The sequence below is a fragment of the Lactuca serriola genome, chromosome 6 (assembly GCF_051521515.1).
Source record: "Lactuca serriola cultivar US96UC23 chromosome 6, Lser_US96UC23_V15, whole genome shotgun sequence".
In the NCBI taxonomy this organism is placed as follows: Eukaryota; Viridiplantae; Streptophyta; class Magnoliopsida; order Asterales; family Asteraceae; genus Lactuca; species Lactuca serriola.
In genome coordinates this window covers 28112638-28126394 of record NC_136413.1, presented here as the reverse complement: position 1 = coordinate 28126394, position 13757 = coordinate 28112638, and the positions used below count along the sequence as shown (strand labels likewise).

Here is a 13757-nt window from a genome sequence, read left to right as displayed (position 1 = left end):
GTGACAAAAAATTTTTCATTTATTAACAGGACGATGATTGGTACCATATGGATGATCCCAAAAAAAAAAGTAATTTCGAGAAACCACTTCACTTAATTTGTTCAAAAGATAACAAATATCCTAACATAATAGGAATGGAGATACAAGAGAAGTTTTCTTTAATAGATAAGTACATAAAGTTAATCGTGTCTACTGTAAAACCGGTAAATAATCTTATTTTAATTTAAAATAATAACAATCGGATATCACAGGAAATTTAAATTCATCTATATATGCAACCTAAAAACTTATAACTAATCCATATAAGTAAGATTTACACCAGAATACAATACTCCATACTCCGGCAATTGTTCAGTATCTCCGGCCATGGCTATGTATAGAGTAGCAAGTGCTTCGGAGTATCTGGTGATCACCGGATTCGGGATCGACGACATCAAAATCGCAAAGAAAGCATGGATACTTCCCGGCCAGTCCTGCTCCCGATTCAACATCTCTCCGGTCAACTACACTTTCGACGTTCAGGCCATGAGCGCCGAGAAACTCCCCTTCAAACTTCCCGCCGTATTCACCATCGGTCCTCGTATCGACGACGACGAAAGTCTCCACAAATACGCCAAACTCATCGCCTCTCACGATAAACAATCGCGCCATGTGATTGAGCTCGTGAAGGGGATCATCGAAGGGGAGACCCGTGTCCTCGCTGCGTCAATGACCATGGAAGAAATTTTCAAAGGGACGAAGGATTTTAAGAAGGAGGTGTTCGATAAGGTCCAATTGGAGCTTAATCAGTTCGGATTGTTGATCTACAATGCCAATGTGAAACAGATGGTCGACGAACCTGGACAAGAGTATTTTTCGTATTTAGGGCAAAAAATCCAACAGGAAGCGGCAAATCAAGCTAGGATTGATGTTTCTGAAGCCAAGATGAAGGTAATTTTATGTTGCTTAGGTTTTGAATGGTAGATACTCAGTTTGTGATTCACGATTGATTGTTGTTTTAGGGTGAAATTGGATCCAAGCTTCGCCAAGGCCAGACGCTTCAGAATGCAGCGAAGATAGACGCAGAGACGAAGATCATAGCGACACAGAGACAAGGACAGGGGAAGAAGGAGGAGATAAAGGTGAAAACGGAGGTGAAGGTGTTTGAGAACCAGAGGGAGGCTGAAGTGGCTGAAGCAAATGCAGAGCTGGCGATGAAGAAGGCAAAGTGGGCCAAGGATTCACAGGTTGCAGAGGTGGAGGCGAGTAAGGCGGTGGCGCTCCGGGAGGCTGAGTTGCAGAAGGAGGTTGAGATCATGAACGCGTTGACTCAGACGGAGAAACTCAAGGCTGAGTTCTTGAGCAAAGCTAGCGTTGAGTATGAAACCAAGGTAACAAACATAACACAAATTAATCGAATGCGATTAATCATCTATATTTCACGAAATTGAATTTCTATCTGTTTGACCTAAAAAAAGGTACAAGAGGCGAATTGGGAGCTTTACAGAAAGCAGAAAGCCGCTGAAGCAATTCTGTACGAGAAGGAGAAACAAGCGGAGGCTCAGAAGGCGATGGCGGAGGCGACACTCTACTCCCGCCAACAAGTCGCCGACGGCGAATTATATGCAAAACAGAAGGAGGCGGAGGGACTTGTTGCTCTTGCTCAAGCTCAAGGTACTTACATACGCACACTTTCGGGTGCCATGGGAGGTAATTATGGAGCTTTAAGAGATTATTTGATGATCAATGGAGGAATGTATCAAGAAATCGCCAAGATTAATGGGGAGGCAGTTAAGGGTTTACAGCCGAAGATTAGCATCTGGACCGGCGCAAATGGTGGTGGAGACGGCGGTGATGGTGGTGCCATGAAGGAAGTTGCCGGTGTTTACAAAATGCTGCCGCCGTTGTTTAACACGGTTCATGAACAAACCGGAATGTTGCCACCGACTTGGATGGGGAAGATTACGGAATCTAAATAACATGATCTTTTTAAATATTTGGTTGTGAATATATTAATTAACATCTAAATAATGCTATTTACTTTTTCATTAGTTATAATGAAACAATTTTCCTACGTAAATAATTTCTTTTGAATATATTAATTAATTAACATTAACATTTCTAATGTATTTTTGTTATAATTAATTGGCCAAATGCCTATAGTGTTCGGGTTTCCAAGTTAGAGATATGACATGTATATAATTAATTAATGTGTCGTATGGTTTAAAAATAACTTGTATATGTTAAACACAAACACAACTCTTTAACTCGCTAATTTTGATGGGTTCATAAATACATTTAATAAAACTTATATTAAACCATACATTTAATACATTACATATATAAACATTTTCTAATAAATACATTTAATAAAACTTATATTAACAAAAAAAATATTGATAAAAGATCATATATTTAGAGGTGATAATTCTTTATACCACAAGAAACACAATAAATGAGTTAGGTAAAAAAATGTCAATCCATTCAAATACACGAATATTAGAATCTAAACTTTCAAAATGACATGTTCGTTTATATGAATCTTTTTTAATATTTTAGCTAAAGTGGACTGTGGACATGTCCATAACCAAACTCGAATGTAAAAGAAAGGTTTGTGTTGAATTGTTTTTAGTATGGGAGCCACTAATTAGTTGTCTCACTCACTATTTATTTTAGTTTTTTTACTTTTTTTTTCTATAATATCTCTCTACGATCTCATTTGTTTATTTCTCTTTCGATGTGACTTCTCTAAACTTATTGTAAATTCCATCCCTCAACCTCCAAAACTATTACTCCTTCATGTTTTCATCTTTCCTTAGCTAACTCTCCAACCAATACTCTTTCAAACTATTTAGTCTTCAAATCTAATAAATCAAAATCTTTTTGCCACATGTCTTATTCCTTTTTATTTGGACATATGTCATTTTCTAGATTTTTGAATTTTTTATTTTCCACTTGTCATTTTATTGTATTTTTCATTTTATTAAATCAAAATTTCACATTTAATATGTAAGGTATTTATTAGAAAATGTTTATATATATAATGTATTCAACGTATTAAAACCTCATTAATTTTAATAATTTAAAATTTTTCTCATTTTTCATATAAATTAATCTTCTCAAATTGTTAAAATTTCATATTTAATTTTTTTAAACAAACTCATGTATTACATGGGTTTCACGCCTAGTGTGTGTGTGTGGGGGGGTATATATATATATATATATATATATATATATATATATATATATATATATATATATATATATATATATATATAAGGTCTAGACCTTAAACTTTTCAACCCAACACCAATTCAACATAAAAATAAATAGGTTGACACAAAACGACATTATAATTAACCAATTCAAGTTAGAGTCACGTTATCTCAACATATTTAAGTTCCGACACGACATGTCTGCCATTTTTAAATATATAATAAACAATTTAGTTGTTTGTTTTTGAACATTAAAAGTTTCTTTGTGAACTTTTATAAGGAGCAGTACATATTTATCGTTGTCCATAGGGATACTGACTTAGGAGGGTAATTATGTTTTCAATTTGTCTGTATTAGGTCATTAAGGTTCTTTTTGTGCGTATTAGACCAATATGGTTGTTATTACCGTTTATAAATAGTCATTTTTACCGGTTTTAACCGGTAAAATGATTATTTGTAAACGGTAATAACAACCATATTGGTCTAATACGCATAAAAAAAATCTTAGTGACCTAATACGGACAAACTGGGAACCTAATTACCCTCCTAAGTCATTAACCCTAATTTTAAAGACATTGAGAATATATAACCACCAACAGTAAACTAGTTCGTTTAGAACTCGCGTCGTCCCATATAACCTGCTACTCCTCTATATGGCGAAGCTCTTCATCTATAGTCGTCCCTTTGGAGACATCCGATAAAACTAGAATGATACAGAGAAGATTAGCATGGCCCCTACGCAAGGATGACACGCACAAATCGAGAAATGGTCCAAATTTTTTTTAAACCCTTCGTCGTCTTCTCTGGAACCCTAATACCCTTTTCAAATGCTAATAGAGTTCAATTACAATTCTTACGTTTCAGTAGTTCATCTACTGAAATCATGATCAGACAACATGTGGATTCCATGGTCAGATTGATCTTCTTGTTGATGTCTTCAACCATTTGTGGCAAGTAAGGGTGATCTTTCTTTCTATAAAGTCTCCTTTAACTTTTTTTTTTTTACTTTTCCTATCATTAAGTTTCATGCTTTATTAACTTTTGTTTATGTGTTGTATATAATTTGTATGTCTTTGTTTATATGCTAATTTTTTTATTCATTTTGCAACTTCAGTTTCTTAGTTCATGTTGTGGTTTTGATTTTTATAAAATAATTGATAATATGCATCCTCTGCAAGTCCCTGTTGGTTTTACATTTCCATTCGTTATCAAATGTAGAGATTGATGGGGGGTATCAAAGTGAGATTGTTTTTGTACATATTGATGTGTTCATGTAAACATTTAAATGACAAAAAAGAAGTTATTGATAAAATGTTGCATATTTATGTAATGAAGATCATCAATCATATGAGTTTTTGGACTTAGAAGTCCTGGAAGGGTTGTGAGATAAGTTTAAATGGAAACAACTATTTTCAGTCAAACAAGTCAGTCACATTGATTAGTAAACATGTTTTCTAAATAATTAAGGTTAATGACTTAGAAGGGTAATTAGGTTTCCAGTTTGTCCGTATTAGGTCACTAAGATTTTTTTGTGCGTATTAGACCAATATGATTTTTATTACCATTTAGAAATAGTAATTTTACCGGTTTTAACCGATAAAAATGACTATTTCTAAACGGTAATAACAACCATATTGGTCTGATACGCACAAAAAAAACCTTAGTGACCTAATACAGATAAACTGAAAACCTTATTACCCTCCTAAGTCATTATCCCTTGATCATAAAAACCATGTAGGCTTATTGCAATATCCACTACATGTTACACCCCTTAGCCTAACTCATCAACTTAACTTTTATAAAACCAAATGCTCATAGGCCTGGCCATATCAAGTGTTTAAAATTTTTTCCTCCACTAAAATATATAATTTATATATTTTTAGGTTTGTTTGTTTATTTATATATATATATATATATATATATATATATATATATATATATATATTTACGAATATAATTATAAATATAGGATTTTAGATGTATTTAATATTTTGTTTGTGTATTCATTTATGCTTAGAAGTTTTTTTTGTACATGTTAATGTCATTGAGTTTTTTCAAATTTTTTTGATTTAGTTAATGGTATTGATATTTATTTTGTATTTGACAAATTATAATAAAAACCTAGATCTTTTTGAAATGCATGTTGGAGTGCTAATATACAATTAAACACTAAAAAAAGGAAAAAGGACAATGATATGTTCATTTATAATTATAAAATAATAGTTAATTATTGCATTTAAATTTTTGTTTGTGTTGTATTCTATTATTATAAGAAAATAATTAATTATTACAATGCAACATTTTATTATTTATTTATGTATACAAATGTGCTTTGTTTATTTATAATTTTAATTATATTAACTTCTTTAATCACTAAGTTATGTTCTATTCTTTTATGTTTATAAGAATATCTATATATATGATTACGAATGTGTTTTAGTCACTAAGTTGCGTTATATTTGATTGATAAAATAATTGAAAAGAATATTTTTTCAAAAAAATCATTTTAAAAAAAATTAGTATTTTTCAATGATTAAAAGTTTGAATTTATGTATTCCAAATATTTGGGGAAAAATCAATGAATGAGAACACATCTCATGATTATATGAAACTAACCCATAAATTATTCTTATTTTACTAAATTGTAATTTTTTTCGATCTTATGTAAAGATTAGTCTATAACGGTTCTTGCGTTTTAAACTTTTTGGTGTTCTTAATTGAACATTTATCTCTCTCTCTCTCTCTCTCTCTCTCTCCCTCTCTCTCTCTCTCTCTATATATATATATATATATATATATATATATATATATATATATATATATATATATATAGTTTGAATTATATGAGATTCATAAGTATTGTGAAAATACAAGAATGGTTTTGTAGTGTTAGATTGAAAAAATCAATCATTTTGATTGATTCTTGAGTATTTAAAACCTTCTTAACTTAAAGTGATTTAATTAAACAATAAGAATTTATTGTAAGTTGATTGGTGTAAAGGTCAGGTTTACTCAATTCAGTTTGGGTGTAAGGATTTGCCTTTTCCTTTCATTTATGTTGGAGTTCTGGTCGAAGATAATATGAACCGAGTTGATTCTTGGAAGGGGATGGTGGAGAAGTTTATTTATGAACTCTCTAGTTAAAAAGTGAAGACTCTTTATATTGTTATTCTATCTTTGATAACATATCTATATGATATATGGATATTATTATATTGTTTGCACTTACGAAATGTTTTAGAAATGAGTTTTTCTATATGGTTATAAATTTTGGGATTTTAGGACTTGTTTCAATAATGTATTTATGTGTCTAGGATGGTTTGAGACTGTGTAACTCAGGTACCTGACTTTGAGACATTCCGCTATATAGGTTTACATAAAGGATTTGCAATCCCTTGTGTGGATCTATGGTGATTTCTCTCTAGAATCTAGTTTTAGTATGAGAGTATAACATTTAACACAAGCTTGTTAGGTATGAGAGTTGTGTGGTGTGTATTGTGTTATATTCACAGATGCTTCAAACTTTAACCATCATTTATGGTAGTTAACTTTGAGAAGTTAGACAATGGCGAGTCTAGAATAGAAAACAATGTTGTTCCGTAACTAGTGGGCCTATAGGCAAACAACCATCATTCCACCGGTTTGCAGGAACCTAGTCAACATCACACTCACCACTTACCAAACACAAACGAGCCATACAATTCTATAATACAACCCTTCCACAATGCAGGATGCCACTGACATAACATTAGACAAAACATGATTGCACATTCTGTAACCAGTTGAATGCCTGTTCCAACTCAAAAGCAATAAATTAGACAAGAATCATGCTATAAATTCGGACCAAGTGTTCTCATGATATCTTACTCAGTCCACATACACCCTTTACGACAAAATTTATTGAACTGCAAACATTTTACACTCCCCAATGAGAAAACACAACACTCTTTAGGTCAATTACGTTCTTTCTTCATCATAACCATACCCAAAGGGTGAAGTACCAGTGGATGAAACAAAAGGAAGAACCTTAACCGTTAAAAGAACCATTATCCTAATAACCAAAACAAGATCTCACACCTTAAATGAAGCTGAACAGATCCCACTAATGCAAAAATAGACCAATAAAACTACTGAATTCGGAGAAGAATTCCAAAATTATCCATAAATGTTGCCAACACCTTGTTTGAATCAATCAAAATACCAACCCAACCGACGTGGCATGCCAAAAATGGACCTTGTGTAGGCTACAATCACACCTAAAAAACTGAACAGTGTCGATCCGACATCCGAACTCCCAATAACCAAGGACAATTGCCAACTCAAGTCTACTAGTAACAACGATTATCTAACCAAATAGTCGAGTGTATACATACACAGAGACCAAGATATACACCTTATAGAACCCGACGAAGGGTTGACACATCAATTGCACCTTTCAATTGATACATCATGAAGCCTTCGTATAACCTCAAATGTTGATAATGAATGAAATAACCAACGATCGAAAATGGATCAAAAATTAAACCCAATGACCCCACACATATTCAACAAGTTCCATGCAAAAAATGCTCTTACCGAACTCTAAGCTCGATAAACATATCAATGATTGCCTATTCTTGACCATAACTAATCGACCCATACCGCGAGCCAATCATGTTCTTTATATCCGGTATACAACATGGGCATCTAAAACGCTTCCCCTAACAAGATCCCCGATGCTTTCGAAAGGAACTACTGACAAAAGTGATTTCCTTGCCCAACACTTTCTGATGTGAAGACATCAACCTGATGACAACTTGCTCCGCACTCACGATATGACCAATCCTTGAATTTCCCCTTGCCATGAAGGACTCCGACGGACCCTTAAGAAGCACAACGACAAAAAAATTCCTAACCACGAGCACTTCGATGGTAGCCTACTTTCCTGTTCTTATATATCAATAAAACCAAACCAAAATCTAGCATACTCGAACCACACATTCCTCTAACCTATTATCTTGAAATCATAAAATTAAACAGATCGATGATCCTCCAAACAGAATGCCCAGGTCTCTCTCACTTAGGGTTCGAACCACCACCGACTGACGTTCTCAATCAACAATGCCTCTAACCGGCTCAAATAGATACATACCAACCTAAGACGATCCTTTGGATAATAACCATCCAATCATAAGGAAACTATGAATCTCATATGAAGACCTCGGGAACTTTCCCCTTCATTACAACTTCAAACTCAACAAGGACGATTAACATACCACTTCATTGATGAGGCACCTCGAGAGTTGAACCCCGCTCTATCAAAATTACAGATGCTCCAATAATAGTCCTAACAAACCCATCATAACAACTGAACTGTCTGTCCGCCAGCAGTTCCTGACCTTACACGCACTCACCAATCTCTTCCTGGTTTTACACCTCAAATCTGAAATTGTATGCCTACTCTCTATTCCCTTCGAAGGTGGGATGCTAGAAAAACATAACCCGGTCTTAGAAAAGGACATCTGAAGACATCAACCAACCACCCAGCCTCTGGCTGAAATCCTCAAGTTGATCATCACCATAATTTCCTACTTGAGTATCACTACTCAAACTGGCACTACATCGAACAAGGCCTTCGAGACATTAGAATCAGCTAACTCACAAAGGTCTGTACTAATAATACCCTATCTGCCATGACCACTAAGGCCCAAACATTTACCAGACTCGTCTTCATCCTAAACGCCCATCACCGAAATATTGGCAGGGATGGAGATGAATTCAATTAACCCTAGTGCTATACCACACTATTTACCATCCACTAGCTCCTTAGAAACCTTTTCGACTCTTCTTGATCCTCATACGGATCATGTGCTTTCAGTAGTATGAGCCCACACTACCTTTCACATATATCCGTATGTGTCCCAAAAGTTGTCTCAAAGTTCCTCAGTCACTACACACGACCACTACCAATCGTTCTAATCATATATACCCGCACCCAATTAAGTAAATACCACTAATCTCTCTGTGTGTGTGTGTGTATATATATATATATATATATATATATATATATATTCTCCTTCTAGGATCTCTCTTATGCAAATGCACACACTAGCACATTCTAATATTTTTCATAGGTCACTAGGAATTCCCACCCCACCCTGCTATCATTTGCGGAATAAACTTTTACCAATTTCAACTAACTATCTTAAAAATATAATCACATGCAACAAAAATTAAAAAATATTTCGCTTGAAAGATCTTGCAATACAACGGTTGGACTCAAACAAGAGTTATGTAATAAAGCGAAATCAAGCATTCTAAAACTATTTAATCTTTGTGGAATGCAACCTAACGTATTCGCTTAATAGCTAATTAACATCAATATAGGTTTCAAATATCACAAAGCAATCAACTTTCAAGCAGAAAAATCAATAAAAAATAAGGCATCAAAAGATTAGGAAATCGTAACAGGTAATTCCTGAAGATCCTTAGCTTACTCACCGTCATGCATCTCTAATAGTTAACATATCACACACAAAAGACATCTCTCTTAAGAAAGCACTCTATCATGCAACCCTAAGCAGATCATTTTCCAACTTTTAGCATGCAATTCATACTATAACATCAATATCATATCATACATGTGTGGATATTTTGGGAATAATTTACTTGAGCTTCGGCTAACTGTACACATCTCATCTTCCTTTCTCCTTTAAAATTATTATTTTAAAAAGAATTGTGAAAATTCTCGGATCCTTATTTTGAGTTTAGAATCACACGACTATTCATCCAAATCCCTCAAACCAGGGCTCTAATACCAACTTGTAACGTTCCATTTTTTAGAATAAATTTTCATTTTTGAAATAAAATAAACACCCCTTTTTATAAAGTTATAATCAAGTCAAAACATTTGTTCATAAACCATATTCAAAATCAAAGTGATAAGGAAAAACAATGCAAAATCTCAAATCATAAAACTTTTGATGTGTGTGTACAGTCCCACCTTCATAATCTGATAAGTACATGAAAAACAATTAATCCACAATTGTAAGCATAGAGATCAATAAGTTCCCAAAGTACATGCATCTTTTCCTTTAAATACATTGAAAACCCTAAAAAATATCACGGGCTTGGGCAACCTAGTGTCCGCTCCATGAAAAACAGTTCTCCGCTCCGTGGAGATGGGTTTTCACCCAAATCCATTCCAACTTCAAACAGTCATAACTTCTTCGTTCTATATTTTTTGTTTCTAAAAAGTGTTTTGGTTAATTGTAACATTTTGTCTATAACATGTTATAGTGTAACTTGTAATGTGTTATGGACTGGTGTTTGATCAAGGGCTAATGAGGTAGTGCTTAAGAGGCTAAAACCTGAAGTGGAATGGTGTAGAAAGGATTGATATTGAAGAGGATTTGATCATGAAGGACTAAAGATGACAAGAAGGTGTTAATGAGGGATTGAGCCACATTTTTTGTTAAACTTGTAAGTGTAACGCATGGGTTTTTCTTTAACTGGACAATAAATGGATTTAACCTCGATTATTTAATATGTATCAACATACTTTAGATGATTCTTTTCTCTCTTTCTCTCTTGATAAAGTTAAAGTTTCATAATGAGGTTTTCTTCAAGATTTACATAGTTTTGAAAGATAGCACAAGATTACATCATGTAATTTTATGATTGTATTATGTGATTTATCTTTCTTTGATTGTAGTATTGTTTTTGCTCTATTTTCTAATTTAGTTTTTGTAGATATTGTTTATGAAATATCTTTTAGTCATAATTCCATGTTAATAAACGAGTTTATGTTTTTTTAATAATATCGACATCTTAGGTGGATGAACTAAGAGTTTTATGTCTACAAAAATTTCAATATGCTAATTGCTGGATACAACCCTTAACCCCTTTAACTAAAAATAAACCTAACTCCTTTATCCAAAATAAACCTAACTCGTTGAACAAAAACCCTTAATGAAACCTCAAACTACTATAACAAAAAATATACCAACATTATCAAGCTCCTACATGTATTTGTCTTGATCTTCAAACATAATAAGGGGGTGTTTGGGAACGCTTTTCAATCAACTTATTGACTTTTTGGAAAAACCAGGAATTCTTAGCTTTTTGAAAAATCATTTTTACACTAAAAGGTTGGTGTTCACCCAACCCTTTTTTTTAACTTCCTGACTTTTTTAAAAGCCAATAATATAATAAGTCATTTTGGAAAGCACTCCCAAACACCTTATAACATTCATAAGTAAGCCCTACATCTCCATTAACTATGCCATCTTGTCCCCACCTATCATATCTCACATCTCACCTCCATGTCCACCTCCATGCACCGTCTATCCGTAAATCACTAACCATGCAACTCCTATTAGTTTCTAACTAGAAGAGTCCACAGAAACGCATATAAAACAAGATATTTCCACACTTCAGCTACGTCTAAAACATCGTGTTGTGACCATTACCAATTTCTTTTATGAGTGTATCATAAGGTAAAATTCCAATGATAATATAATACCCATTTTTCATAATAGGTATTATTTCCAAAAATGTAAATTCATATCAGCCGAGTAGGTGAAATTAAGTATAGAATTGCTTTAAATTGAGAAATGTTATTTAGGAAAATGTAACTACGGAGAGTTTTTGATCTTGTCGAGACGATTATGTGGATATAAAGATCATCGAAAACGGAGTTAGTATGAGAAAGTTATGGTCGTTTGAAGTTGAGATAAAAGTACATTGCTATTTTGAGAAAGTCAACGAAAGTCAAAGTCCATGGTCAGCTCTTGATAACCAAGGTGTGATGGTATGCTTACCACGACGTGGCAATAAGTGAGTCACTGAGATATGCGTCAACTAGAGAACGATACATGACAAAGGTCACCATACATGATAGAGACGCAGTCTGCTTGCTCACCACAACGTGGCACACATATGGCCACGACATGGTGATGCCTAGACTATAAATATATGAGTTGTAGTGTAATTTTTGGGATTTTGGCACTATCGATCATAGATACTGCTCGGGAAGCATTCTTGATAGATTTTGACGGGGAAGATATATCATAGTATGTGAGATTAGGGGCTGATGTAACATCTTGTTTCACATTGCTTCCATTTTGAGTTGGTGATCAAAGGATTGGGTATTAACAGGCTTCAGACTCTTGAGAAGTTGGGTTCTGGACTCAGTTGGAGTGGTTAAGGTATTTCGGATAGTTCGGGTATTTGGTTTGTGTTTCGGAATCAAATGGGCAATTTGGTAATTTGTCAGCTCGGGTTTTTATGGAAAGCGAATGTTCGTTCAGGATATCTTATAGTGAGTATGAATGGATAACAATACTGAGCGTCTCGGTACCTTTATATAGATATAAGGATCATCGGAATCGCGTTTCTAACAAAGGAATTATGATCTTCTGAGTATTTAGGGTTAAGGGGTTGAGAAGTACACGGAGCGTACAACAAGGTATGCTTAGCGTACAAGCAGTGAAGCGAGTAGGCGGGGCGTACCAAGTGGTACACTTAGCGTACTCATGTGAAGGTATTAATTGGGAATCTGAAGGTGTACGCTGGATGTATAGAAGTGTATGTGGGGCATACAGTCAGATCTTGAAAATCCTATTTTTCGGGGCTATCCACTATTTAAGCATTCTTATGGACTTGAAACCGTCATTTTATCAGCCTCCTTGTCCTCCTTACCCTACACTCGAACCCTAATTCCATGATTATGTGTTTTGAGCCTAGAAGGTCTTTGTAAGGTGGATTTTGGTGCTTTGAAGGAAGGTGGTCATCCATGAAGCTTCACTAGAGGAGTGAAGGCTTATAGATCCAGAATCCAATCAACATTTGGCACTCATTTAAGGTATAAAGTCTTGAACTTGATTCTTAGCTTAGATCTCTTTTGGTTTGGGTTTGTAAACCTTTTTGGTTCCATTGTTGAGATCTTATGAGTTCATATCAATTCTGAAGCTTAGAGTTGCCACTCTTGGTGTTATTTTGGTCCTTGAGTAATAAAGTTGCCATAGTTGGGGTCTAAATCCATCCATGAAAGAGTTAGGACCATTTTCATGATAGTAGAGTGTTATATTTTGAGGTTGGATCCATTTGGGGCATGCAAATTCACCAAGTCAGTGACTTAATGGGTCTAGACGTTGTTTAGGACTTAGATTTGTGGTTTGGACCTTAGGGCTAAGCATTAAGTGCTTAATGGAAAAAGTGGGATTAAGAAGGGAGTACACTGGGCGTAAAAGCATATACGTGCAATATATAAGCCATTAAACGTGTATGTGCAACGTACAACTGAGTACGCCCTGTGTACTCAGTCATATTGGACTTCGCAATTATGGGCCTCAGGTTATGTAACACCCAGAATCAGAAAGACCAAGAAAAGAAAGGAAAGGATCTAAGTCAGGAGTCAACTCGTCGAGTCTAGGGAGGAACTCGACGAGTCGGAGCGGGATCCGGGGCATAGAGTAAGTGACCGACTCGGCGAGTCTGGTCTGGACGAGAAAAACCCTAATCCCGGGGGTTGTGCCCTATTTAAAGAGCATTACATCCCTTCCCCAGCCTCTTTGCTACCCT

The 13757-nt window shown here is 34.5% G+C and overlaps 1 protein-coding gene and 1 non-coding gene across 2 annotated transcripts; both read left to right on the top strand.

Annotated features, from left to right (window-relative positions):
- The first annotated feature begins 307 nt into the window (after positions 1-307).
- LOC145058058 (flotillin-like protein 4) lies at positions 308-2062 on the top strand. Its single transcript, XM_079005982.1, has 3 exons — positions 308-930; positions 1002-1370; positions 1458-2062. The coding sequence occupies exons 1-3, from the start codon at positions 367-369 to the stop codon at positions 1956-1958; spliced, it is 1434 nt and encodes a 477-aa protein (XP_078862108.1). The 5' UTR covers positions 308-366; the 3' UTR covers positions 1959-2062.
- A 1810-nt stretch (positions 2063-3872) lies between these two features.
- Positions 3873-3975, top strand: LOC145060726 (U6 spliceosomal RNA). The gene has a single exon (XR_013686912.1). It is a non-coding gene; the product is annotated as a U6 spliceosomal RNA (small nuclear RNA).
- The last annotated feature ends 9782 nt before the right edge of the window (positions 3976-13757 follow it).